Source organism: Excalfactoria chinensis, chromosome 11 (assembly GCF_039878825.1).
Source record: "Excalfactoria chinensis isolate bCotChi1 chromosome 11, bCotChi1.hap2, whole genome shotgun sequence".
Classification (NCBI taxonomy): domain Eukaryota; kingdom Metazoa; phylum Chordata; class Aves; order Galliformes; family Phasianidae; genus Excalfactoria; species Excalfactoria chinensis.
In genome coordinates this window covers 17,945,314-17,971,094 of record NC_092835.1, presented here as the reverse complement: position 1 = coordinate 17,971,094, position 25,781 = coordinate 17,945,314, and the positions used below count along the sequence as shown (strand labels likewise).

General features: G+C 49.0%; 1 protein-coding gene across 2 annotated transcripts in view; it reads right to left on the bottom strand.

Annotated features, from left to right (window-relative positions):
• The window catches only part of GNAO1 (G protein subunit alpha o1), a 119,817-nt gene that overhangs the window by 16,090 nt on the left and 77,946 nt on the right, over positions 1-25,781 (bottom strand). For both annotated transcript variants that reach the window (XM_072346809.1, XM_072346808.1), the window contains exons 4-6: positions 22,423-22,583; positions 1,139-1,267; positions 592-721 (exon numbers count right to left, since the gene is read on the bottom strand). In XM_072346809.1, the coding sequence (XP_072202910.1) occupies positions 592-721; positions 1,139-1,267; positions 22,423-22,583 (420 nt within the window). The remainder of the gene's footprint in view (positions 1-591; positions 722-1,138; positions 1,268-22,422; positions 22,584-25,781) is intronic.

Sequence of the window (25,781 nt, the reverse complement as noted above, 5' to 3'; positions counted from 1 at the left end):
TTTGTATTAATAGCACTCTTTCTAATATCAGAGAGGCCAGATCCCTACTAACTTTATTTCCAGATGGTATTTTGAGCCTGATGTCACAGCGGGAAGTTATACAAATTCTCCTGAAGCAAATTACCTAAGGAATCAAACAGTTCCACTTTTACTCATGAAAATGAGCTTCTGTAGCCTAAAGAAATAGGTTCTGTTCCTCATCTGAGCCTGCCTTGGTAGGGCGCCTTGCTCCCACACCTCTGCACCACTGTGGGACCTCTTCCTTCCATTTGTTTGAAAAGCCCACCCATCTGCCTCTCTGTTTCTGGACACAGAATCCTGCTAGCACAGTTTGAAAACACAGAGATCAGCCAGAAAAAAGAAGTAAAACACTGTGACTTTGCCAGCACATCAACCATTACCTGGGATGCAGGACTTGATTTTGGGGAGTGCAGAGGAGGACAAGCCTCCTCGGGATGTCAAAGGGGCAGCGACGCACAGAAGCACGTAACTGCAGTCCCACAGCCAGCATATGGCCATCTCCCAGCGGCGCTGGCTCCACGGCATCCTGTAAAGAAGCACGGGGCTCTGTGGGACCCACTTGACACTCACCGTGGTTTCGTCTTCATGGAGCACCTGGTCGTAGCCACTCAGCGCCACGCAGAAAATGATCGCCGTGACGTCCTCAAAGCAGTGGATCCACTTCTTGCGTTCCGACCGCTGCCCTCCGACATCGAAGAGCCTGTGGCACAGGACAGGGCCATCAGCGCTTGCTCGCTGTGGGGTGAGGGGACCTTCAGCTGTTTGGGTGCTTTCCTGCCAAACTGTTACTGGAAGGCTCCAAACACAGAGCAAGAGGTTGATGACCTCTGGCTTGGTCTCTCTGCTGGCTGTCGTCATGACCACCAATACATGGAGCTTACCATATATGATCAACTCATTCTGGAGAAAAGATTTGGCCAATATTTGTCTGTTTATGAGACATGGGGCCAATCTCACCTCGCAAAGAGGTGTCAGTAGTGTTAGAAGAAGTTAGCACAGCCTTAAAAGGAGAGATATACAAACGGGAAGTATGAGATGATTTACAAACCTATTGTGCTGCTGTCTCCCCGAAATGCCTCATCACCTACTTTCTTGGCGTGTACAGCTTGAGACTCACCTGAAGTGGAGGTTTTTGAATGTGAAGTGGGTTTCTACAATGCCAGTTGTTTTGACCCTGGTTCGAAGGATGTCCTGCTCCGTGGGCTGGTAGTCTGCCGCTCCGATTCGATCTAAGCTGTCTAGGTAGCTAAGGGGAAGAGAGGGAGAAAAGAAAACAACCAGATAAGAACAAGGCTCCATCAGTCTTTGCCAATCTCAGATCCATCAGCTTCCTATTAATCGTTTTCAATCTTATTCTCATGGCTGAACGTATTGTGGTTAAAGATGAAAAACTCTCCTATTCTGAGGGAAAAAAAACACCAAACAAACAAACAAAAAACCCAACATGAACCAAACCCACAATCCCAACTACAGAATCTGATAGCAGACCAAAAGCAGGAAATTAAGTGTTCGTGCACTGTAAGCCCTGATTGTGATCTGTGAAAATACATTGTTTTAATATTACTTGCTGGTTTTATTCCCAGAGGAAAAGTTCCATGCTGGAACTTTGGGCATTAAGTCCCATCTTTTGGTGTGGAATACTGTAGACAGTGCCCTACAGATGTGCCCATATGAGCACCATTAATTTTTTCATCCACATTCAGGCTGATTTTTCCAAACAACCCAAGACAATGAAATACAATTTACAAGGAAGCAAGGAATTTGATTTGGAACACTAGTCAATGTGAATGACAAGCACCCAGCGGCATGACGCAGTGCAGTGTTTTCCACCACTGTTGAGCTGAACACAGACACTCAATGGTGGTGATGGGATGATGGTCAGAATAAATGCTCTCTGTGGTCCTTTCCAAACCTCATGATTCTGTGATTCTGTGGTTCCTAGAAGGGGACAGGTGTGCATTACAAAGCCTGGCTGCCTACCTCCACCTCCAGGAGCTGCCATCTTGTGTCTGTGAGATGCACTGTGACTATACAAGGTCTGCCCATGAGCAGATTAGCCTTTTGGATCTCTGGTTTTTGGGCAGCCTGAGTGTTACCCAGCATTAAGAAGACCCGCTAAGTATAAGTTTAGAGGGAGTGGAGGTTTTATCGCTCTTTTTTGCTGAAGATTTGCAGTCACCCGAAGAAAAGTATTCAAGCATTTAAAGAGACTGTGGTTTCATGACAGATGCTCTCTTAACAGTCTTGTGATGGGCTCTGGATATATGAATGGGGCTTCATTGGCTTGTTGCTGAAATGAGCTCCTTTGCTGTGATGGCCAAGGCCATGATCACTCATCTACTCACAGCTGGCTGTCAGCTTCTGTTATTTAAGAGACAGCTGCATTCATTTAGGCATCCCCACAGACCCAGAAACTCTGCAGCACTGTTATCCAGAGACTCAAGCTTCCCCTGTCCTCCAGAACAAGATCTGAAATGCTAAGGAGTAGAAAGAGGAGCTGTAAGAGGGTAGGGATGGTGTTTCCTCCTGCAGGTGCCCTGCAGACCTTGATCTCTTCCTCCATCTCCATTTTCTGTGGTTTCCTATGAATCAGTTCCATTTTAAGGCTTTTCCTATTAATTATTCCTGCCTTTCAGACACTCCTTTTGTGCTGAGAGTGCAGTGGATGAAGAGCTGCTGCTGGCCGAAGGGCTCAGTACTGCAGCAGTGCTGAGTGGTTCTTTCCTGTAATGACATGTGACAATTTGCTCGTGTCCCCCCAGGCCTCAAGCTACACAATGGGGCTGCAGGTGGCCCTCACTGCCCCCACAGCAGTGGCCATGGACAGCAGCACACACGCAGCTGCCAGCCTGGCCCCTCAGCACTGACTATGCTTTGGTTGTGATGCAGTGAATGAACCAACTCTGAGGTTTTCCTTGCCCACCTTCACATCCTTGTGCATGCAGCCACACAGCCTCAGGTGCCTCCATCCACCCACTGTGTGCTGGGGAACTGGGCTGGTGGGATGGGATACAGCCTCTAGAGGGGGAAGGACAATTGCAGTAGAGGGAGGAGAGTTGGGAAGAATCCATCCCATCCCAGACTGGGGTACCTCCACGGGAAACTGGGCTGGGAGAGTCTTTCCAGTGAGCAGCACTCATGTGCAGGCTGCACAGTGATGCTTCCCAGCGCAATAGCAGAGAACTCAGACTGCTCAGGCCTCATTCTACCTGGCTGTGGGTGAGCTGAGTGCTGGAGGCTGACAGCATGGGGTTACTGACATGAAACACACCCATCCCTGGGCTCCTGCCCCCAACTCTCTGCTCACCTTTTTCATTAACTCCTCTCCATCTCTTTCCTCATTTCTAGTCTTTTCCAGCATTCTGTTTTTCAGTGACTGCAATTATTTCAGTTTCCTGGATCTGCAGCTCTCCTGGTAGTCCTGATGAAGATCAGCTATCAGTTTATATGAGGTTATATAATATTTTCAGCGCTGTTTTTGAGGCTGCATTCCAAAACTATTTACTCTTCTGGGTGCTCTCACATCTCTCCCATCCCAGGCTGCAGCACGTTGTTCCCCCAGACTTGACTGCTGTGCTGGGTTCCACCAGCACCAGACCCGTGTTCCCCATGCTGCTCAGCATTGGGTGGCAATGCCCCTTGAGCTGCCAATCTCAGGCATAACTGTTGCTGGAGACAATTAGTTGTCACAACTGACTGGCTTCATGACACATAATCCCCTCTGAAGGCAGCATGTGTTTAATTAGCAAAAATAAGAGCACTTAGGAGGCTGTGGAGTGAGCGCTTTGTTCTCCCCTCCTCACATCATCTGTGTTGCTTTGTGCTGGCATCAGAGCATCGTCTGCTTCCAGGCTCGAAGGTTCTGCAAACTGGAGTGGAAGTGTATCTGAAATGACACATTGGCTCCTACTTGCCACCCATGTTGCCCAGAGTTTGCAGGGGTTAAGAAAACTGTAGAAAAGTTAGGAGGCTTTTGCATACATGAATCCCCCTTTAACACTTGTGCTCCTGAGCTGAGCAGTTCCATTACTGCTTATATCTCTTAACTGAAATGTTTTGTTTTGAAGCAGATTGCAAGTTTGTGAGTCACTCAGTTTATCAGACTTGGAGAGGTGAAGCCCAACAACATTACACTGCCAAAACAAAATGCACAAGAAACAGCATTTCCCAAAGACGGAGAGAAACAGGTGAGTCTGACGCTATGAAAGGCTCTACAAGGACCAGGATGATGCTGACTTTCCCCACATGGTACTGTTGAAAATAGAGTAAATAAAGTTTCCAATAGCACACGGTTGCAGTGCTGCTGGTGCCAGAGAAGTTGCTGCAGGAATCCCCCTCTGGGAACACAGTGGTGGTAACACACATACACAGCCCTGGGACAGGGGCCCTCCCCATGCACACTGCCCACAGAACCCTCCCAAGTTCTGTGCCAGAAGCTCTGCTGGCTGCTGTCCATGATGGAGAAGTGCAGCTGAGGTCCCCAACTGTGGTCACAGCTGGATGCCTGTGGCACGGCTTACACAGATGGGTTAAGGTCACTGGCAAGAAAATAGTTAAAGCTCTGTTCATTTAGATGTGCTTGCTAAGGGTGGATGTGGGGACACCGGGGTGGAAAAGCAGAAGAGCAATCCTGGAAATGGCAGTACCTTATCAGATTTTCCTTCATGGTGTTGGACTGTGAGTGAAGGGCTATGGGTGGGATATACCCAAGCACTGCAGCATTGGCTTGGGTTGCACTGGAGAGAAAGGCAGAGCACCATGTGTCAGAGAGCTGAGTCACTGCTGGGTTATTTTCTGCTTCTCGTACAGAAGTGCTCAAAGGTGAGCTCTGACACGTGGATTGGTAGCTGCTGGCAAACTCTGGCTTTTCAATCAAGGTTAATGATTAAACCTGTCATGAGCAGGACTCATTGCATCTCTCTCTGGATGCTCTTGGGAAGAAGGCCCAGCCAGCTGGTTGTGTTGTGCTCGTGGATGGAAAAGGGCATTTCTAATGTGTGTTATCTGCTTCTGGCACTAGGTTGTACCTAACTTCTTCCTCCTGTGCTGGCAAACCAGCAACAAAATGTATATTTGGCATTGAACCATTTAATATTTAGTAACTGCAGAGGAAGGAGCCAGATGAACAGCACCAGGCTTGGGGGGTGTCAGTGTAGTAAACTCGTAGCATCTTCCTCCAGGAGAGGAAATTTGTGTGGGTGCTGCTTCCAGAAGGTGTGATATGGAGGCATGGCTGCCCAGGCCAGGCACCACAGGGCTCCTCCTGCAGATAGCGTGCCCGGCCCTTGCTGCGGAGCAAGGGTAGAAAACCCCAGAGCCCACAGTCAGAGCCCAGCAGCACACACAGGGCTGATGTAACACATCTTAAATAACCATCCGTTATGAAATGCTTGAAACATAGCCAGGCAGTTGTATTGTGTCCCTTCAGCAATCAATAACACCTCAGTGCAGGAAACACAGCGCTCACACGTGTGCAGATATGATGTCCTCTTGGGGAAAGCAACAGCATGTGGCAAGGCGCAATGCTTGCCTGTGCTGACAGAGGAGCCAGGTGGGCAGGGTAAGGGGCTGCAGAGGGGAAACAATTTGGTTTGGGTTGGAAAGGACCTTAAAACCCACCCAGTTTCAACCTTCTGCCATGGGCTTGCTGCCCCCATCAGCTCAGGCTACCAGGGCCCCATCCATGGCCTTGGGCACCTCCAGAATGGGGCTCCCACAGCTCTATGGGCAGCAGTGCCAGGGCCTCACCTGTGCTGTTGGTTGGCTGCTGGCAGCAGCAGTGATGGTCACCTGGACGACACTGTGGGGTATTTTCCTGCATGAGCTCTAGGTGCTCACCAAAGCCCCTTGGGAAATGAGGAGGATGTTCCCTGCTGTTAAAAGGATGTTGCCAAATCTTGACAGGAGGGATGCTGTGCTGCAATGCCTTTTTTTAACCCACACTAAAGTGGAAAGCTGCTGCTGGTCTGGATCACAGGGTGTTTGTTCAGAGCTTGCTGGCTGCAGGTGTGAGGGTGGACCCATGAAAAGGGGAAAGGAGTCGTACAGGCAGCTGTATAGAGCTCGTACCAAGCTAAGCTTGGGAAACTGATATTAAGCTAATGGTAGACAGGAGGAATGAGGAAAAGCAAGGTGGAGATCAGCTGTCCTAGTCAGACTTGCAGTTTCCCATAGTACGACTGGACCTAGAATAATTTTTATCATTGCATGTGGATGAGAGGTGCCACTAAATAGTTTAACAAAGGCATGTGGGGCATGAAGGGAACTGCAGCTCTGGTCCCCAGGCATGAGCTGCTGTCTGGCTTTCCTCACTAGGGCTGGATGGCCAGCAATACAGCAAGGTCTTGTCACTTCTGGAATGAAGGCCACTCGGGCTCATGCACAGAGAGCACTGGCTGGGGTGAAGGGCTTCAGAGGAAAAGCCAACTTGAACGACCTAGCGTTGTGTCAGAAATATTTCTAGAGCAGCCCTGGGAAAGCAGATGCTGGCCCATCTTTCTGCCATGACATTTAAAAATTGGAAGGTATGTGAGTAGGAATGACAATGATCTTTTTTTTTTTTTTAACATACTGGAGCCTTTGTAAAAAAGCATCTGCATGCTGGATCAGATCACAGTTCTACCTGCCTTAACTTGTGTCCAAGAGCAGATGTGGAGAGAAAAACACAAAGACAGGGCAAGCGCGCCATACTCCTCATAGCTTCCAGTGCTTTATGGATAATGGAATTTTAAAGAGAAGGGTGTTTATTATACCTTCGTGTTTATTAGCCATCATGGATGGCTCAAAATCTTTCCTGTATTGGGGCCCCAGACCTGGACACAATACTCCAGATGGGACCTCATGAGGGCAGAGTAGAGAGGGACAATCCCCTCCCTCACCCTGTTGGCCAGATATTTCTCTAAGCACTTTTTAAAGCCACATAAATTCCTAGCAGCCACATCTGCAACAAGGAATTTCACAGCTCAGCTACTCTGCACGTACAAAACTGCCTCCTTCTGTTTTATTAAATTGCTGTGTCAGAGTTTAACACCAACTGTACAGGAACAGCTGTTGTCTGTCTCCTCTCCTCTTGTTTCTGTAGATGCATCCCCTGCTGAGCACCCCTGCTCTGGTTGGGAGAGGCTCCTTGTCCAGAGTCAGGAAATCCCTTCTAGACCTCATCATACCATGAGGAGGGTTCCTGATCTCCTACACCCTGTCTGAGATGGGAAAAAGATGAAAACACAACTGCATGATCTATATGTAAGCATCTGCTTTACAGTCCCTTATTATGATGCAGCCCCGTGGACAAGCCCGAGTACCTGGAATGAGCAAATGGACAAAGCCACAACAGCTTGCTCACCGCTGCCCTCACTACCCCAGCCCCCAGCAGCCTCACAAGCTAATCACTGGAAAGTGAACAGCTGTGCGCACAGATGAAACCAGACATTCCCCTTTTGAACAGCCACTGGCCAGAGAGATTTGTCGTGATGTGAAGGAAGGCCCAAGACTTCTATTTGAACTTGTGGCGACAGGGAAAGCAACATTAACATCTTCATTTCTAAGCAGGAAGAAAAAAATAGAGCTGTAGCATTTTTGCAGTGCAAGGTGTGTGCCTGTGGTGGGGATGGCCCTGGTGAGGGATTTAGGTTCAACACAAAGGGAAGCGTTAGTTAATGAGATCTGAGCTCCTGTATCAAGCAGACAGAGGATGTCTCTAGTGGGGTGACTATAATTATGCAGCGGGGTGGGCTCCGCTGGATGAAGCTGCCTTCAGTCAGGGGTCTCCTTTAAACATCCGCAGTGATCTGGGGGAAGGTGGAAGCTGGCGATGGGGTGGAATCATGCTGGAAGATCCTCTCACCTGTGCTTTTCCTCATGCTGTAGCAAGTTATAGGACTTCTCCTTTCAAACCCCAAAGAAGCTTCCCTGCCAGGAACTGCAGGTACTGCAATGAGTCAGTGCTGTGCTGTGAACAGGGAAAACTTAGGGGTCTGCCCTCAGCTGTGCACTGGAGGTGTTTTCGTTACCCCAGACAGAGGGGTTCTTCTGAGCATGTGAGACCCCTGCTTTACACAGGGACCTTCTGGTGCTTCTCAGCAGCTGTCAGCTTGTGGCTCCCCTGAGAACAGCTCTGCCTGTGGGACTGCGGCATGTTGGTTTCCCTCCAGGCTGGATCCAGAAGCAGATACATGTCAGGAAAATCTGTGGAGTTTCCCATCCTGTTAGACAGTGTTCAGACACGCAGCTGTGAGGAGAAAATCCCTGTCTGTGTGTCTCGCAACAGCTTGCTGGTTCCTCCTGTGCTGTCACCTGGGCCATGTTGCTGACTGAACACCTTTCCTTTCCTCTCCTAGTAGCAAGCAGCCTCGGTTCGACCCACTATTGCAGCCTCCAGCCACCACACAGCCACCCCGACCCCCAGCAGTGCTCTGTGCCGCCCTCGGGCCTCCATGGGGGCAAGCTGACCCCATCTTCACATTAATGTGAAGATGTGACAACATCAGTCTGGAGCATTCCATTATGGGACGGCCCAGCCGAGCCAGTGGGGTGCTGTGGGGCTGTGCAGAGGCCTTCTTGTGTGCCCTGAGGATACCTCCCTGCCTACAGCAGGCCTTGTAATGATGAGAGGCAATGGCCTTAATGGCCTCAAAATGAGAGCTACAGGTTGGGTGTTAGTAAGGTTTTTTTCTCTGAAGGAGCAGTGAGGCACTGACACAGCTGCCCAGGAGGGGGGGATTCACCATCCCTGCAGGTGTCTGAGAATCATGGAGATGAGGCACTGCGGGACCTGGGCAGAGGGCATGGTGCAGCTTGCTGCAAGACTTGGGAGCTGACCCAGGAGTGCTTCGCTTCCCCTGGGAGCGCAGAGAGAGCTCTGAGCAGTGTGAGGGCTGGAAAACATCAGGAATCCTTCCAGACAGTGCAGACACCATGGCCAATAAAAATCTGGTGTTGAGCTTCCTCTTGGCTGCAGAGGAGGAGGAGAGCATTGGGAGCAGATGGCCCATCAGCAAGAGCATCGCCCCAGCCCAGCCTGCATTCCACACTCACTGCATCTCCATTTCTGCCAAGCATGATCAGTGCATCCCAGCTTCCCGCCTGAGCAGGGAGGTATTATTCATCACACTCGGTTTATGAGGAATACAAGTATTAAGAGAATGGATGACTTCACTGACGACATAACAGGAAGTTTGTGGCAGCACTTGGAAGTTGGTTTGGGTTTCCTAAATCACAGTCAGAAGCTTTAATCACAAGACCTTATTGCACTGAGTTTTGTAACATGAGTGATGACCTTCTGTGCTTTTTACTGTGACGTTGCCCATGTAGGAGCACATACTACAGAGCCAGTAGATATTTGCTGGTCTATTATAGGAAAGAATCATACAATCATACAATCACGGAATCATAGAATGGCTTGTGGAAGGTAAGGGACCTTAAGGATCATTAGGTACCAACCCCACTCCAGCAGGCAGGGTTGCAAACTGCTAAATCAAGTACTAGACCGGGCTGCCCCGGGGCCCCATCCAACCTGGCCTTGAACACCTCCAGGAATGGGGCATCCACCACCTCTCTGGGCAGCTGTTCCAGCACCTCACCACACTCTCAGTGAAGAAATTCCCCTTGACACGTAATCAAAATCTTCCCTACTTTAGTTTAAAATCATTCTCCCTTTTTCTGCAACTGTCTATCCATGTAAAAAGTTGTTTTCTGTATCCATGTAAAAAGCTGTTTTCTGGACCTATACACAGTAACCCAGCTGGGGCCTCACAAGGGTAAAATAGATGGGGACAACCAACTCCCTCACCTTGTTGTCCCCTCCTTTTCTGATGGAAGCCAGGATACCATTGGCCTTCCAGGCTGCAAGCACACACTGCTGGTTCATGTTTTGTTTTTAATATACCAGGACCCCTGAGTCCTCCTCAGCAAGGCTGCTCTCAAGGAGTTCTTTTCCCAGTCTGTGCACATAACTGAGATTACCCCGACCCAAACACAAAATCTTGCCCTTTACTTTTTTGAACCTCATTAGGTTCACACATTTTTGGAGTTGACCAAGGTCCCTCTGAATGGCATCTCTTCCTTCTGTCACATCAACCGCACTGCTCAGTTCAGTGTTATCAGCAAACTTGCTGAGTGTGCCTCCAAACCCATCATCCATGTCACTGATAAAGATGTTAAAGAGTACAGGACCCAAGACCCTGGGCAACACTGCTCATTACTGGCCTCCACCTGGACATAGAGCTATTGACCACAACCCTCTGGATGTGACCTTCCAACCAATTCCTTATCCATTAAATAGTCCACCCTTCAAATCCATATCTCTCTGATTTACAGATAAGGATGTGGTGGGGGACTACATAAAACATCTTATAGAAGTTCAGGCAGTTGACATCAGTAGCCTTCCCTTTATCCGCCTATGCTGTCACTCGATCACAGAAGACTGCCAGATGGATGTTAAAATTGGCTACTAAATTTCGCGTTAACTCAAGAGTTTGAAAAGAGATAACATAAATGCACTTGGTTTTTTTGGTGGTTTTTGGTTCTTTTTGGTGAATGAAGAAGGCTGAAAATGGATGCAGTCATGTACTTTGCTGCTCTAATCAATATAATTTCATGCATTCCTCTGTGGGTTTTGATGAGTTCTGCAGATCAATGATGCTGCATTTAAACACAAGCTAAGCAGTAATTACAGATGCATGCAAGATTTATTTATCTGGTGGCACTGCACCAGCTGATGGAAGGATCAGTTGTATCCAATCAATGTTTGAGGTTTCTCAAAATAAAGAGCCTTTTGGCTTCAACTGCAAAGTGAAAATAAAAATAACCCTTGAATCCCAGGAGAGGCCCCTTGTGTCCACACAGGGAATGCTGCTGGATGGGTCTGGGCCACCTCCTACCCACATCTGCGTGACACTGCTTCCACCAAGCCCTGCCTTTGCACCCTGACACATCATTCATGTTGGGTCTTCATGTGCTCACTGCATGACCTCGGGGCTGGGGACTGGACTGATGAGAGTTAAGGCAGAAGCAGGGAGATGAACAGAGTGAAGGAAGAAGGGCAACAAGCAGCTCTCCAGGACTGTCTCTGGTGTGCCTGTGCTGTGAGCCTGCATGCCACACTGCGGTGTGAGTGGAACAGCTGGGGGACTGCAGCCTAAGCACAGAGGTGCGTAACGTGGCTGTTGTCATGGGGACACGAGGCAGAGGATGCGAGATAGCATGCTTAAAGGAAGATCATGGAGTCTGTCCAATTTTTCTTCGTGTTTTTCTTCTTGACGCGGGCTACATGTCCTTAAAGGAGCCCTCCCTCCTGCAGAGCAAAGGAGCTTATTCCCCAGTGTACCAGGCAGTCCCACACTGCAATGCACTTTGCTGGGACCTTGGACAGGTGCTTGCTCTGCAGCCAGATCTCCTCTCAAGCTGATGGAAAGTGGTAACACACCAAGCAGAGGAAGCAGGATCAAAGCAAAACCTATGGCTTCCCATTGCACTTCTGTTCTAGGAGCAAAGGAACGCAGGGAGAAGGATGAATGGAGCAAGGTGGGTGAAGCAGAGTTCTGCATGTTCCCTGAGATGTGGTGCCTGCAGCCCAAAGTTCAGCAGCAGCAGCCTGAGGGGCTCCCAGCCCACAGCCAGCTGAGCACCATGGCCAGGGCACTCATACCCCCACTGTGCTTGGGAATGGAGAGTTGGGAAAGAGGGCAGAGAGCTCTCAGGTGCGTGCAGATCAACAGGCACCAACATTAGAGAAGCCCTTGCTAAGATAAGCAGGTCATGAGGGTGACCTCTGTGCATTCACCACACTTTCTGTTTACTACTGACTATTTTAAGCATATGCTCTTAAGCCTCCCATAGTGATCACAGATGTCTGAATAAACGCAGTAGAGCTAAGCCTCATTTCCCTGCCTGTGCAAAGAAAACAACCAGTTCTACCAACTCGGACGAGCACAGGCAAGTGGAAAGTCCATCCAGCCCTGCCCAGAGGATAGCCCCAGGTGGGAAGAAGCTGCTCAGAGTATGCCTGGAGGGTGTCAGCATCACCTTTCAAGATGGGCAGTGCCACTGAAGCATGCTCATCTTTTTTCTTTTTTTCCTGATCTTATCTGGAGGTTCTATATATGTGTCATTCCTCTGTTAATGCCTTTTTGTTCAATGAGATAATCTTCTAGGGATTTCTCATCGTAAAGTTGATGTTGCCATTAGCAAGAGTGAAGATTTTCACCTGGACTCCATTGTCAATTCCCAGCTCTCAGGAGATGCTAGCTGGTGTCAGCATCACATTGCTGCAGACTTCCTGCTGTTCCTGAACACCTGGGATTTGTCCTCACTGCTCAGCGCACCCCCAGTTCTCTGTTTCTCATGGTTGTGCATTGTAAGACAGAGGACATGCTTCAATGGAAACATTTAAACTGACTTTAACTCTGATCAGTAGGGGGCAATGCCTCGTGTTTTCTGAATGAGGATGTAGGTTAAGAACTATTTAAAAACTCAGGTACCCACAGCCATACTGGGATGCAATGGGAAATGCTGGTTTATGAGCTCCTTTCAGAGCCACACTGATGTCTCACGGGGTGTTTTGTAATCTGGGCTTATGATTTCGAAGTGATGAATTTCTTCTCAAGCCCAGCTCCCAGCAAATTTGCTGCTCTGTCCTGGGTGACAGTGTAACCCAGTAGGGAAAGGGTTACAGTGAGGCAGAGAGCATCATAAATCGCAGCAAGAGGGAGGCTTGGACTCCATGCCAGAATCAGAGCTGACGCTTCCCTGGCGGGGCTCCACAGTGCGGTTTGTGCCTGATTTCTTTTTCCCTGTAACTCTTCTCTCCCTTTCCAACAGCACAGAGGAGGTTCTGCTTGAAATCTGGGCTCAGAAGCATTTCTGCCCTTCTTTCCCAATGAATTCAGTCTCAGAAGAGATCCCCACAGACCTCTGCAGAGGTGCTTCCTCCATGTACTGAAGCACTTGAAGAGTGCTGGAGGTGGGGAAAATGCAGCTTGGGGATTTTGGCATAAGGACCAGTGCTTGAACTGCTCGAGCTCCTGCCTCCATCTGCACTGAACCACGCTATCATGACCAAACTGATCAGCTCTGCAAGGAGACAGGAGTGCAGAGACATATGGGAGAATGGAAGGTGTGGGTTTGGGTGTCTCTGGTGACAGGAAAAGGTCACACATCTGCAGCATCTGAGGCTTGCAGTCTATCAGGCCAATCCAGCCTGGCAGGAGTCATGCACAGGAACATGGCAGGCAAGCTAGTAAAAGCAGTGTCGTGTTCAACTGCCCTGCCCAAAGCAGTGATTGTCCCATCCATGTGTGCATCCCTGGGCTTCCAGGGAAAAAAAAAAAAGCCAGGAAGCCTTTCTGACACCTCCAAGAGATGGAGGAGGCAGGAAGTCCACAGCAGGCACCTGGTCTAGGCTGTGTCCAGGCAGTGTCCATCACCACGCTCCTGCTGACTTGTGGGTTGGGGGAAGGCACAACCCTTCCTGCCCATCCCCTACCCTCACCAGACAGCCTGCCCTGTACCATATGCATGTCTCATTGAACCCTGGTCCCAGCCATGGCCACTGGCATGGCAGTCCCTAGAAAAGCAGAACTTAAACCTCAGCTGGAAATCAACCAGTGCAGGTTGATTGGGTAAGCAAGACACAAAGCAGTGTTTGCTACAGGGCTGATTAGAGCTATTAGATCAATCAGTCTGTGAAACAATCACTGCCCAGGGCTCTGTGAGGCACATCTCCATTCCAGCAGGATTGCTGTGACCAAGTGCTGGGACCCTCCCTGCTGCAAAGGTGGGCACCAAAACCTACCCAAGGCCAACCCCACCCCTGCCCTTGCTTTGCTTTGCTTCAGCCTTTGCCACTCTCAGCACCATAGACTTCCATTTCCTGGTGCTCATGGCAGGTGGGGAACTGAGCTGATGGGCTGCTCCTGGCATCCCTTGCGCGTCTGGGCTCTGCATCCCCATCTCAACCTGTTCCTGTGGTTTCACTGCAACTGTTGCAGTGTTTGTTTAGTTTTTTTTCCTTTCATTTCGCTCCCTTCTAAAGCCCTGTCCTCTCAAGACTGCATATTGGATGGACAATTTGCTTAAAGAAACAAAAAAAGGAATTTCCAGCCCTTCTGTTCAAAGACAAAAGGCTTTAAAGCGTAAGCCCGGCTTAGGAAACAGCAGATAAAAGCAATTTTCCAATGATTGACTTAATACATATTGAAAAATGTGGGCTTTCTAAGCTAAGCTCATGACTGGTTTGGGATTTTGCTCATAACCTCGGACACCTGAGCACAGTGATGCCCTGCTCCTTGCCTTGGTCCAGTGCACTGTGTGAGCGTGTGCCAGCTCCGGCTGCTGGCAGGAGAGCTGTGAGGAGGGAAACAGGGACATAAATCTACCCTGTGTACATGGGGCTATCTGCCCGGCCCTGCTCTGCCGCCCCATCACTCTGTCGCCTCCAGTGTCTGCAACCCATGTGGGAGATGTTTTGCTCCATCCCAGAGCCTGGCTACGAAGAAACCCCCACATTCCTGCCATTCTTTGCCATTTAAGGGTTTCAAACAAGCAGCGCATCCATCGGAAAGCACGCGTGCCTCTCAGTCTGGCCCTTCTCATGGACGGTGCCAGACCTGACACCAGGGGTGTGAAGAAGAGCCCCAGCATGCCGGGCTGATGCAGCACAGAGCTGAGGGCTGGGAGCAGGCAGGTCCCAGCCTGGCCCTGAGGACAGAGGTTGGGATGCTGTGAGAGCATCCTTGAGGGAGGATACCCCCATGTGAGCAATAGCAAAAGGCAGAGCCAGTGGGAAACAAGGGCTGGGTACCAGCAAAAAAGCAAACAGAATGAAAAAACAACAAAATCCCCCCAAGCCACGGTGGCAGCCTGCCAGTTCCAGCTGGTTTCATAAGGACACTGCAGCCTAAAAATACACAAATACTCAGCCAAAGAACAAGTCCGATCTCCCTGCACGGAGTCTGTCACCCAGAGCCCCCGCTCAGCCACGAGCAGCAGTCCATCAGGGTTCAGGACTACGGTTCAACAGGTTTCCTCTGGGGGTAAATCAGAGAGTGTTTATTGGTGGTGCTGGCAGTTCTCATGCTCTAAACAAAACCTGACAAGAGAAGAAGCTGTTCCCAAACTCTGGCACTTTCCTCCCCTTCAGACAAAGCAACTGCAGAGCAGCTCTGTGTTTTCTGCTGCGTTCCAGCAGGCTTTCACTATGGACAAGCCACTGTCTACAGCCCATGTGTTTCTCCAGGCTGACAGCTTCACGTGATTTTTAGGTTGTCTTCTTTCCAGGCCACAAGTTTACTTCTGCACAAATGAGCTTGGGTTGCCAATGTTAGTCAGCCAAGCCATGGCACCCCAAGAAGCTTCATGATATCATTTTCCCAGATTTGGGGAGGAGAAAAGAGATCATGCCAGCACATTTTCTGTTAGCGACAGACCATTTCCCGCTCTGATAAAGGCACTGGTGCAATGCTCCCCTTCTCCCACTGCTTTCCAGGCTCTGCTACCAACCAGCCCTTCAGAGAGGAGAGCACCAACTGCCCAGGCCTGCTGATGAGTAATTACAGAATCAGTAAGGCTGGAAAAGTTCTCTAAGATCATAAAATCCAACCTGAACCCACCCACCATGCCCACTGACCACATCTCCCAGTGCCACACCTCCATGGTTCCTGAACACCTTAAGGACGGTGACCTCACCAGCAAACTCAGTCCTTGCAATGTCCTGGCACAGTCTGGTGGGGCTGGGGGGAGCACTGCTTAACAAACACCCTTGAGATGCTGTGACATGGCCTCTACCCTGCTTAGGGTTAATAGCAGCAGTCCCTGGAGAGACTGCAACTAATATGGGAGAAATTGTCTCTCCGGATGAATGAAGCCTGAGGTTGGAATACTGGAAAACATCAAGCTGATTTCAAAGATAACATTTTTCCTGAGCTGCTCTTCCCTCTGGCTCACAATCCTCCCTAGATTTGGTCATGTAACAATATCAATCCCTTCATTTATGAGAATGACACATTAAAGCCTGGGACCTCTACCAAGCCCTCACCTTGCTGGTTTCTAGGAGGCTGCCATTCAGCTGGGCCCTTTCTCCCCACACTGGGGTAACAGAGGCTTCACATCCCAGAAATGGCCCCACTACAGACCTGGCACAGCCAGACACCACGGAAAGCCATTTGCAATGAGAATTGGTGGGGATCCAGCAGTGCTGGTGATTTCAGTCAACCAACTCTACCCTTTATGAGCTGTTTTGTTTTGCTTATCACAGGGGGAACTTAATTATTCAAAGTTGGTCATCATATTTACTTACAGGGTTAAATTAAACCATAAATTCAGACAAATGTATCTACATCTCTGCCTGTGATGTATTTTCCCTGTCTGCCTGGGCTCCAAGACACAAAGGTGGATTGTTCAATAAACAGTGCAGCACAGTCATACCAATTAATTGGATTGTTCCATTTATGCTGCTACTCCCTCCAATTAAACACAAATGAGCTCAAGTGACAGGCACGAATAAGAAGGGAGGACAGAAAACCGTATCCTAATGCAAAAGCTGTGATAAGAAAATGAAATCCAGGCACCTGATGAGAATATTAATGCAAAACCTTGACCTATAATTCTTCTTTCCTCAGCCTGAGAGAGCCAGCAACAATGGCAGCTTATTAAAACAGACTGTGTCCTGATGGCTGTGCGTAATTCCCACGTCCTGAAGTGCCACGATCTGAATGTCTACCTTGCTGCCAACATTCGTTTTGCAGAGCTGCACAGTCCTGAAGCACAGAGCACTTGCACGGGGTAATGAAGCCCAAGTTACAGAAGTTACTACTTGCAAAAGTACCAAGTTAGGCCTGGTGGGCTAAATGGGATCAGATAGTACTACCTGCCCACATGTAGCCTTCTCCAGAGCACCCAGCAAGGCAGCGTTGCTGACTGCAGCAGGATTCATCTCTTTCCCCCTTAACCTCCACGCTGATGAGCTGGTGCAAGCAGGAGACTGCAACCATCGGGGAAGTGGGAACAGAAATTACTTGGGCAAAGTTGTGCAAAGTTCTGTGAAGAGGGGAGCTGCAGGAGCCCAATGTGCTGCAGGGTTCAGTCTTGCCATGGGGAGGAAGGCAGGGCCATCTTCAAAGTTAAACTCAGGTTGCAACTGAGGGGGCTCAGCTGTGAGTATTCCCAAGGCTGGAGATATTACAGCAACCTGTTCCAACGGTGCTCCGCTGGGGCTCACTCCAGAAACAGTTCCCTACATCACCACAATGTCTGGCTCCAACTAATGTGTGTTGCCATGTGGGATGCAATAAGCATTGGCAAGGAAGGTGATACCGCCATGCAATGACAACTTCTTTGCAAGGAGAAGAGATCAGAAAGCAATCCCACATGAGCAGGTGTGAGAGGGAAAGCATCACTGTTTTAACCTGAGCTCAGTGCAATACTTCCTCAGGGCACTGCCCAAGGAGTTCCAGAAAATGGGCTGACTGAAGCAGCGTCCAGTGGTTTTCAGATACCAAAGTTGTTAGCTACACTGGGACAGCAGACACAACTGCACCTCTCCCTCTTCACACTGCACTGAGGTCTGTGTTCCCCTTTGGAAGCAGCTCTCCCTCCCTTCACTCCCTATAAAGAGCCAAAGGCAGCAAGTTTCCTAAGCCCCGACACCTCAGATGTGTGAAGATGGATGGGTTGAACGCAGACCTAAAATACTTTGCAGTTTCATGGTAGTTTCACAGCCCTGGCATTATCAAGTGATCTTTCAGTGTAGTTGGAAGCCAGAGAATAACTTGAGATGGATTCTTCTTTCTCTGTGTATATGTGTACTTGCAAACTGCCTCTGCCCACACATCTTGTCTGAACGGATACGTGCATGAAGGAGTGGTGTTCATGTGGATGCTCCGTCTGCTCCATTCCCCTCCTCATATCTGAGGCTGTCCAAAGCAGGTCCCCAAACCTGGGTGCTCACCATCAGACCTACCCTCCACACTGCACTCCCTGACAAGGCTAATTAGGAGCTTGAGGACAGGAAGCACAAGACAGTTTTTAACTCTGAACAAAAGCATGAGATTAAGGAAACCAGCTGGAAACCTCTATTTTGCTGATTTTGAAAGCAAAATGTGGGTCACAGATGTGCTTCCACAGACAGAAATTGGCTGGACAAGAAAAGGCATCAGCAATGCCCAGACTTTTTGATCATCAGAGGTAGATTTAGCTCCTAGGCACACAGACAAGAAAGGAAGAGGAGACAAAGTAGGAATAAAAACATAATCAGGAGATTAGGAATGTGGAGCTCAACCCACCCATAAATTTGCCTGAGGGAATGATAAAAAGTGCAGTAATGACAAATGATGAAACCCATGGCTACCTCTCACTCTCTTTCCCTCTCTTGCTGTCCTTGCTGTTTTACTTTTTGCTGTACAAGACATGAGGCTCCTTGCAGAACTTCCCCTCTTCCACTGCCACATTTTTTCTCTGTAAGAGTGCTATTTTCCACTTTTTCTTTGCAGTAGATATAAAAGCCCTGCTAAAAAGAGGCTGAATTTAGAGCCTAAAGAGACAAAGCTTTGCAGGAAAGTCCAGACTGTTAGGGAGAGCAGGTAACAACGTGCTCCTGCTCATCTCTGACAGGAGAAAAGAGCTATTACTGAGTTTGTGTTTATGCTAATAAGAAATATTAAATCTATTTTCAGAGAAATTAATGATAGACTAATAAGAGCCCTGCTGCTCTCACAGGCTGTTGATTAGCCTGAGGTTTGCTCTCCCAGGGCACACCGCAGAAGGTCTGTTGTTCCCATTTCAAAAACCAAGGCAAAGCACTGGGGGTGCAGCTCAGGACAAGCAGGGCACTGGCCAGGAGTGAGCCCTAGTGACAGCACAGGGCTGCTTTCGTCTGCCAGCTCTGCCTTGTCAGAAGCTGCAGGATGCACGCGACAGTCACAGTGCCTTTATCTATCAAATAAAGCAAATGCCAATGGCTGACCTTGCATTTAGTGATATGAAGAAGCCCAGGCAGTGGCTCCCAGGCAGCAGATAGGGATTTCAGCAAAGCTTTCAGTGCATTCAGGGTGCTTGTGACATGGTGGGGATGAAGGGCAGTGCCCCAGCTGCCCCCAGCAGCTCCACCTGTGCTTCCCTGCAGGTCTCCAACTGCTTCAGGCTTTGTGACCCCAGCAGTAATCTTCCCTCCTGCCAGCAAGCATCAGCTCCCATGCTTGGCACCAAGAGAAGCCCAAAATAAGGGAGATGCCTGTATGCTGGCAGCCCAACTCGCAATCACCATCTCTGTTTTTCCTGTCTGAGGATTTCAGATTCAGCTTTTGTCCGGAATTTGTTTTTCTTAACCCTAATGAAAACCTATTCTGTAGTTGCTAGTGCTTTAAAGCCAATATTGGTGTCAATAAAGACAAGTCCTTTCCCAGGAGAGAGAAAAAAAATAGAAAACTATCTCAAATTCTTCTCTCATGCAGAAGAAAACAACCTCGAAGCACTGAAAGATTAAATGAAAAATATGCCTCTTTTCACTAGGTGTCCACTGGGCGTGAATAAGTGCCAACTGAGCTCTCACTTGCATCACCATCTGGTGCGATGCACCAGGGCCCAGAGCTGCCGCGGGACACACTGGAGTCCCTGCCCTGTGACAGCATCTCTGCTCCTGATGACAGAAACATCAGGGGCTCCAGATATGGGCATGTAAAGGACTTTGTTATCGTCAGCTTCACCCGCTGCCCTAGTGCAGAAATGAGAGCCCTGCCACAAGAAAAGGCACAACCCGGGGCAGCAGAGTCATCACAGCCCTCGTCTGGCTGTGCATGCAACCAAGGTTAGGGAAAGGGAGTTTCCCTGAGGGAAAGGCCTGTGTCCTCTTCTTCCCAATGATTTGTGTCATTGTCACAGCCTTGAAGGGTGATTTTTTTTTGGGTCCCCAATTCTGGGAGATGGAAAATGTGCCCAAAGTTATTTTTTCTCCCTGCTTTATGTGGCAGATGTCTGTCTTGTTGGGTGCATCCTCAGGGCGAGCAGGTGAGCAGTTAAAGCACTTTGGCACCAGCTCCCTGGGTATGTGTGTCTGTGTGCTCACCCAGGGACAGGGGAATCCACCATTTTACCCCCTCAAAAGATGGAGCCAGTGTTTCGCCAGGGAGGAGACCCAGTTTAATGACGGAATGCAGCATGTCATGTCCATGGTTGGACTTTGTGAACCCGAAGGTCTCCTCCAGTCTGGATGATTCTAATGATTGTAGAAGGAGCAACGCATAAGCCGACAAACTTTAACTTCTCCTCTCCTTCCATCCTTTCTTCTATCATCACCTCTCTTTTTGTGCTGACCAGTTTGAGAGTTTCAATGCAGCACAGGACACTTTGTTAGCAACACCAGAAACAATTTTGTTGGGCTGCAAATGCACGTAGCCATCTCTGTGACTGCCGCAGCACTGAGCCTCTTGAGTTCATGTGTAGAAACCGCTTGCGGTTTCAGAGCTCCTGCTGACGAATTACCCAGCATCTGGTCACACTGGGAGGGCAAGCTGATTGTTTTCAACTGCTATATTGCATGGAAGGAGAATCAAAATACTTTCCTCAAGGTAATTGGCTCTAAAACAATTGAAGAATTTTCCACAAGGTTGTAACGCAATTAGGACTGGCATTTTATATAATTTATATCTCTAATGATGCGTTTTTGCCATCACACACTTATTTTGTGGGGGAAAAAAATATGGCAAGAAAAGGCAGATCTTGCTGTTATAGGCAAAGAAATATTGATTATACATGGATGTCCTCCTAGCAGTGATTAAAAGTCAGCATATTTTGGAATCATCACTTAGATGTGGTTGTTTGCGGTGCGAAATTGTTGGGTAGGATGCTGTGACACCAACCACACATCTGCAGAGTTCCCATTTGCTTTTTGGTCAATGCCAGGAGATGTGTCATCGCTCACGCTCTGCTGCAGCGCCGCAACAGCAAAGTAATTCTGTGTTCCCAAACTGCTCTGCCAGCTGGGATGGGAGGAGATGAAGCAGGCTGCTGATGGTCAGTGCCACCACATGGAACACAGCCATCAGCTACCCCTGTGTGTGGGTCTGTGCTTTGATGGAACTCTAAGCAGAAGTGCCAGGCAATGCAAACAGGCAAGAAATCGCAAAGGGCATGAGTCAGCTGGTGGACTTGATGACATGGGATACCATAAAGCCAAAAGAGTGGATACAGCATTCCCCTTTCACCACTGGGGAGCCTCTCTTTCTCTGACTATCAAAATAATCTCCTGGGGTAGAACTGGGAAAAGGATTGTCCTGTGCTTGCTTGTTCCCTATACTACACCATATTTTAGTGACTACTAAGATGCAGCACAGGGCCAGGGGGACATTTTGACTGACTGCAACAGCCACAGTAATTGAAACTGTGGCTCAAAATGCTTTCGCCTGGGTAGGGACAAACAGATTGGAGAAATTACCATTAGAAATGGGCCTGAAATGAAACTGAGGAAGCACTCAGTGTTTCTTTAGAGCCAGAGCAGCAGTTTATGGATAATTGTCCTGTTTTTGCAATGGGATGAACCAAAGTCATAGACTCGATCGCCATGAAAAAAAAGATCTGGATGTGGTCCCTAATGGTACAGATGCCGTTGACTGTATCATGAGAATAATGTAACGCTACCGTAAATGCAGATAATTCCCCTACCCTTGTGTAGTGGAATCCCAGGGTCACAGCCTGAGCCAATGAGTGAGCTACAAGAGTGTGTGGATGCCTGGAGTGGCAGGGGGCTCTGAAGCCACCCTACTTCCATGCAATCTGAATCTGTGTGGGTTCCCCCCTTCCACCTGTCCCTTTTCTCTTCTGAGGAGCAACTGTACGAACAGGGTAGGGTCACATTCCTCAGCTCATCCCTTTCTCCAAGCTCTTACCAGGAGGAGTGAGTTAATTCCCTCTGATATCCTTTCCTATAGTGCCTGTTTCTCAAATAAAGGCTCCGTCATTGTCCTCATCTGCCCTACCCCTTGGCTGTAATCCAGCTGCCTATCAGTACCATGCATGACTATCAGAAAGGTGAAACCAAGAGCTGTAATGCCATGCAAAGCAGGTGTCCACACTCTTCTGTTATCTACTGGACATGAAGAAGCTATCCATGGATTAGCCAACATCATTGGTTTGGTTTGCAGGAACCTAACTTGAACAGTTCGAAAGCAGTTTGGGAACCCAGCCTCAGGGTTCCAGACCCCAGAATGGCCAGAGGGGAACACAAACATCTCGCTTGATCCTTTTTACTTTGCAGCAGCCCATGACACAGTATGTATTCTAGTTAGTTTGTAGGCACGGCCATGATCAGATCCACTGCTGTAAGGCAACTGATGCCTCTGGGGCTACTTAGGTTAAAACTTTAACAAACCCAAATGTATCTTCATTACACTAAAGCCCATCAAAAGGGATACTCACTATTGGGCCGAGTCATTGAGTTGATATTCCCGGGACCGGTTGAAGCATTCCTGGATCCCAGAGTCTGCCCAGAGTCTCATCATAGCTGACAGCAGCTCTGGAGAGAAGGGCTCTGTGTCCTCCATCCGACTTACAACATCGCAGACCATCTTGGCATCAGCCTGCAAAGGAAAGAAACAACCGGTCACACAGATGCTGGAGGCTGGATTGGGAGCCAGCCATTTTAGAAAGAGTTTGTCCAGCATTCAGCAGCAGGAGGCTGCATACAGCAGGATGGGGCTGAAGATCCACCCCACTGCAGGAAAGGCAAAAGGAGGATGGAGCAAGGAAACCTCACTCCATGAGAGAACAGGTGCTTGTACAGCCCACTTCATGTCAACACCAATTTCTATTTAGCAGACAGAGAAGGAAATCCACGTATATACAAGTACATATGCTAAACCAGTTCTGAAGCGATACATATGCTGTACTGAATCCCATTTTACTGAGCATGTAACCTTGCTGAAGCAGAGACCATCTGTATCACACAGGACAGCAGAAAGGCTTCAGAAGCAGTTCTTTTCAGATGCTGCCTTATTGCTTCTTCCCAATTCCTGTTCTTCCCTCTGTGCCCGTCTCTGCTCCAGGGCTCCTTCATGCTAACACATAACACCTTGGCTGTCTGCACTGCTTTGTGACTCACATGGAGAGGAATGTCCTGTGGTTCAGGACTATGGCAGGGAGGGCAGAGCCAGCTGGTGGCTTTCAGATGGAATCTTCTCTGGTGAGAAAAATCTGATTCACCGGAACAGCAACTTTATCCTGGAGGATATTGCTCTGACACAACTCGGGTCTGGAGGGTGTCTCAGATTTAGGATGGGAATGTCTAGACAGCCTCGGAACAGCTGAGTGCTGCCCTGCTGTAAGAGCCCACAGTGGCCGATGCTTCACTTGTTTGTGAAGCAGGACACCCAAATCCTGACCCACAGGTTTGCTTTGCAGTGAGTAGCCCACCCACCCCCCCAGACTCCCCAAACCCCAGCGATGCTGGCAGACCTGCAGAGTTTTTCTTTCACTGCTTTGTTAGCTGAAAAAAAAAATAATAATAAAATTGGAAAATTCTCATCTTTCCACCACCTGAAATGAAACTTATTATTATCATTATAATTAATCGGCAAAGAAGAGAATTTATCCTGCACTGTGTGCTTGCAGCAAACTGATGAAGATAGCCTCCTTGTCTCATTACCTTTCCTTATGTCCCATCGGCAGCTCCCTGTTTCTGTTCCCAGCCCTACGTCCCACTCAACCCAGCTCTTTGGGCAGCGGTAGGGCTCCCAAGGGACCAGCATCTCTCCTAGCAGCTGTGAGCAGCTGAGGTGTTCGGATGCGGAAGGCAACAGGTATGACACAAACAACATGGTCAGGGTCAAAGCCCTTCTTCTGCAGCTTCTATTCATTGAACCTGCTCAAAAATCGCAGGGCACTGAGCTGCTAGCAATGGAGACAGAAGCTGCTGGAGAGTCCTATACTCAGATGAAGAGCTTCAAGTCCACAGAACATCAAGTCCCTATAGGCTGCAGAAGTCTCAGTACTGTATGGTGACATCATCCCATAAAACTTAATGGGGTGGAGTCTGTGCTTTGAAGACTTTATGAACATAAAGATGTTTTCACAGAACGCTTAACTTTGTATTTTCCTGCCCAGAAATCCTCCTAGCCCTCCATAAAGACTCTGCTCATTTTAGCTCATTTTAAAGAAGCCGTCGTGGTGACTCACACCTCAAAGCCATGGCAAGCAAAGAGCCCTGAAGGGTTCAGTTAATTTCAAAGCTCATTTTCTGCCCCGGAGTGCTTTGTGAGCCCAGCGAATATTCATAAACCACCAGCACAGCTTTTCTGCCCTGCTGCAGCTGCAATTCCTCTACTTGCAGAGGTTCTGAACAGCACTCAACCTGATGAAGGCCGGTCAGATCAGTGCTGTGTGCTGGTTCAGGCACCCCACTGCCTTCAGATGGACTACGTGCTTCACAAGGTATCCAAACCATGCTGCAGCAAGCTGCTTTCATTCAAGGAAGGAGGAGTTCTCTCCTGTTACCTCGAATGTAGCAGGGGGGATTTACAGGTGTAAGTCACAGATCGGCTCATCCGTCTGAGATGGCAAAGCAGATCTGAAGCTCTCCAGCTGTAAAGGGCAGGACCTGGGCTGCTTCTGCCCTTTGTGGACTTAACTGGGGATTGCTTTGCTCTGAGATCAGAGGGAACGTCACAGCCATCACAGTGTGCTGGGAAAGAGCTGCCTCCCTTTTTCCTCTATGGGGATGTGTGGCAGTCCCCTGCAGCGTAAGACTCAGAGGCTCTGAGCAGAGGATGTTGATGGATGGCAATGACAGAATGGGAGCTGGCAGGGACAGGCATTGAGGCCACGGTCACCAGGTCTGTGTGGACTAGCAGAGGGGCTAACACCTGCAGCAGCTCTGCGGTCACTGGGAGTCTCATTTTGGAATGGAAAGGCTCCTTTCCAAAGCACGAGAGCTGTGCGCAGGGCATGGAAAGCACAGTGCCCCTGCTAGCACTAACAGCACTGGCAGCTGGGTTTTGTTTTGCTGAGCCAACAGTCCGACTCTCACTTCTGTACACCCAGGAAAAGCAGAGAAATGAGTGGTTTTTAAAATACCTCTCCCCTCCCCTGAGGATAAAGCCCCTCTGCCAAGGAGCATGGGCTGCCCACGGGTCCACACATTTGTTAGGTGATTTAACGAGCAATTAGGGATCCAAGAAGAGAAGATACCAAGAAGAGAAGATACCCCTTTCTCTTCTCACTCTCCAGGCTGCATCTCACGCTGGGAATGACATTAAAACCTCCAGCCCCCCCTTGGGCCCAGCAGGTAAGTTTTTAAATACTGCCTGATTGACTTTTCCCTCGCTATCTCCCCCAGCCTGGCACTCCCCCCTTTCCCAAGGTGAGAGGCACTGAGCCTCCTGCCACGCGCTGCGTCTGTACTGAAGCGAGCAATTAAATCAAGCACAACAAACCAGACCAAGCGTCACCCCCGCGCCCGCCTCGCTGCTCCCATGCAACGGGGATTCAGCTAATGAATACCACGGTGGTATTTCAGCTAGCACAGGAGCTAAAAATAAGCAGCAGCCTGCCCCGGGACGCCTGGAAGGAGACAAAAAATGATGCGGTGCTTCCTCTTCCATCACTTGCCCCTGCACTTCCCTGCCCAAGGTTTGGGGCTGATGCAGAAGCTGTGCAGCAGCACAGCATGCAAGTAGCATCCACCATCACATCAACAAGCAAGGCAAGGGTGCCATGATCTCCAAACAGACTCGATAATCTCAGTGGTCTTTTCCAACCTTAATGATTCTATGATTAGATGA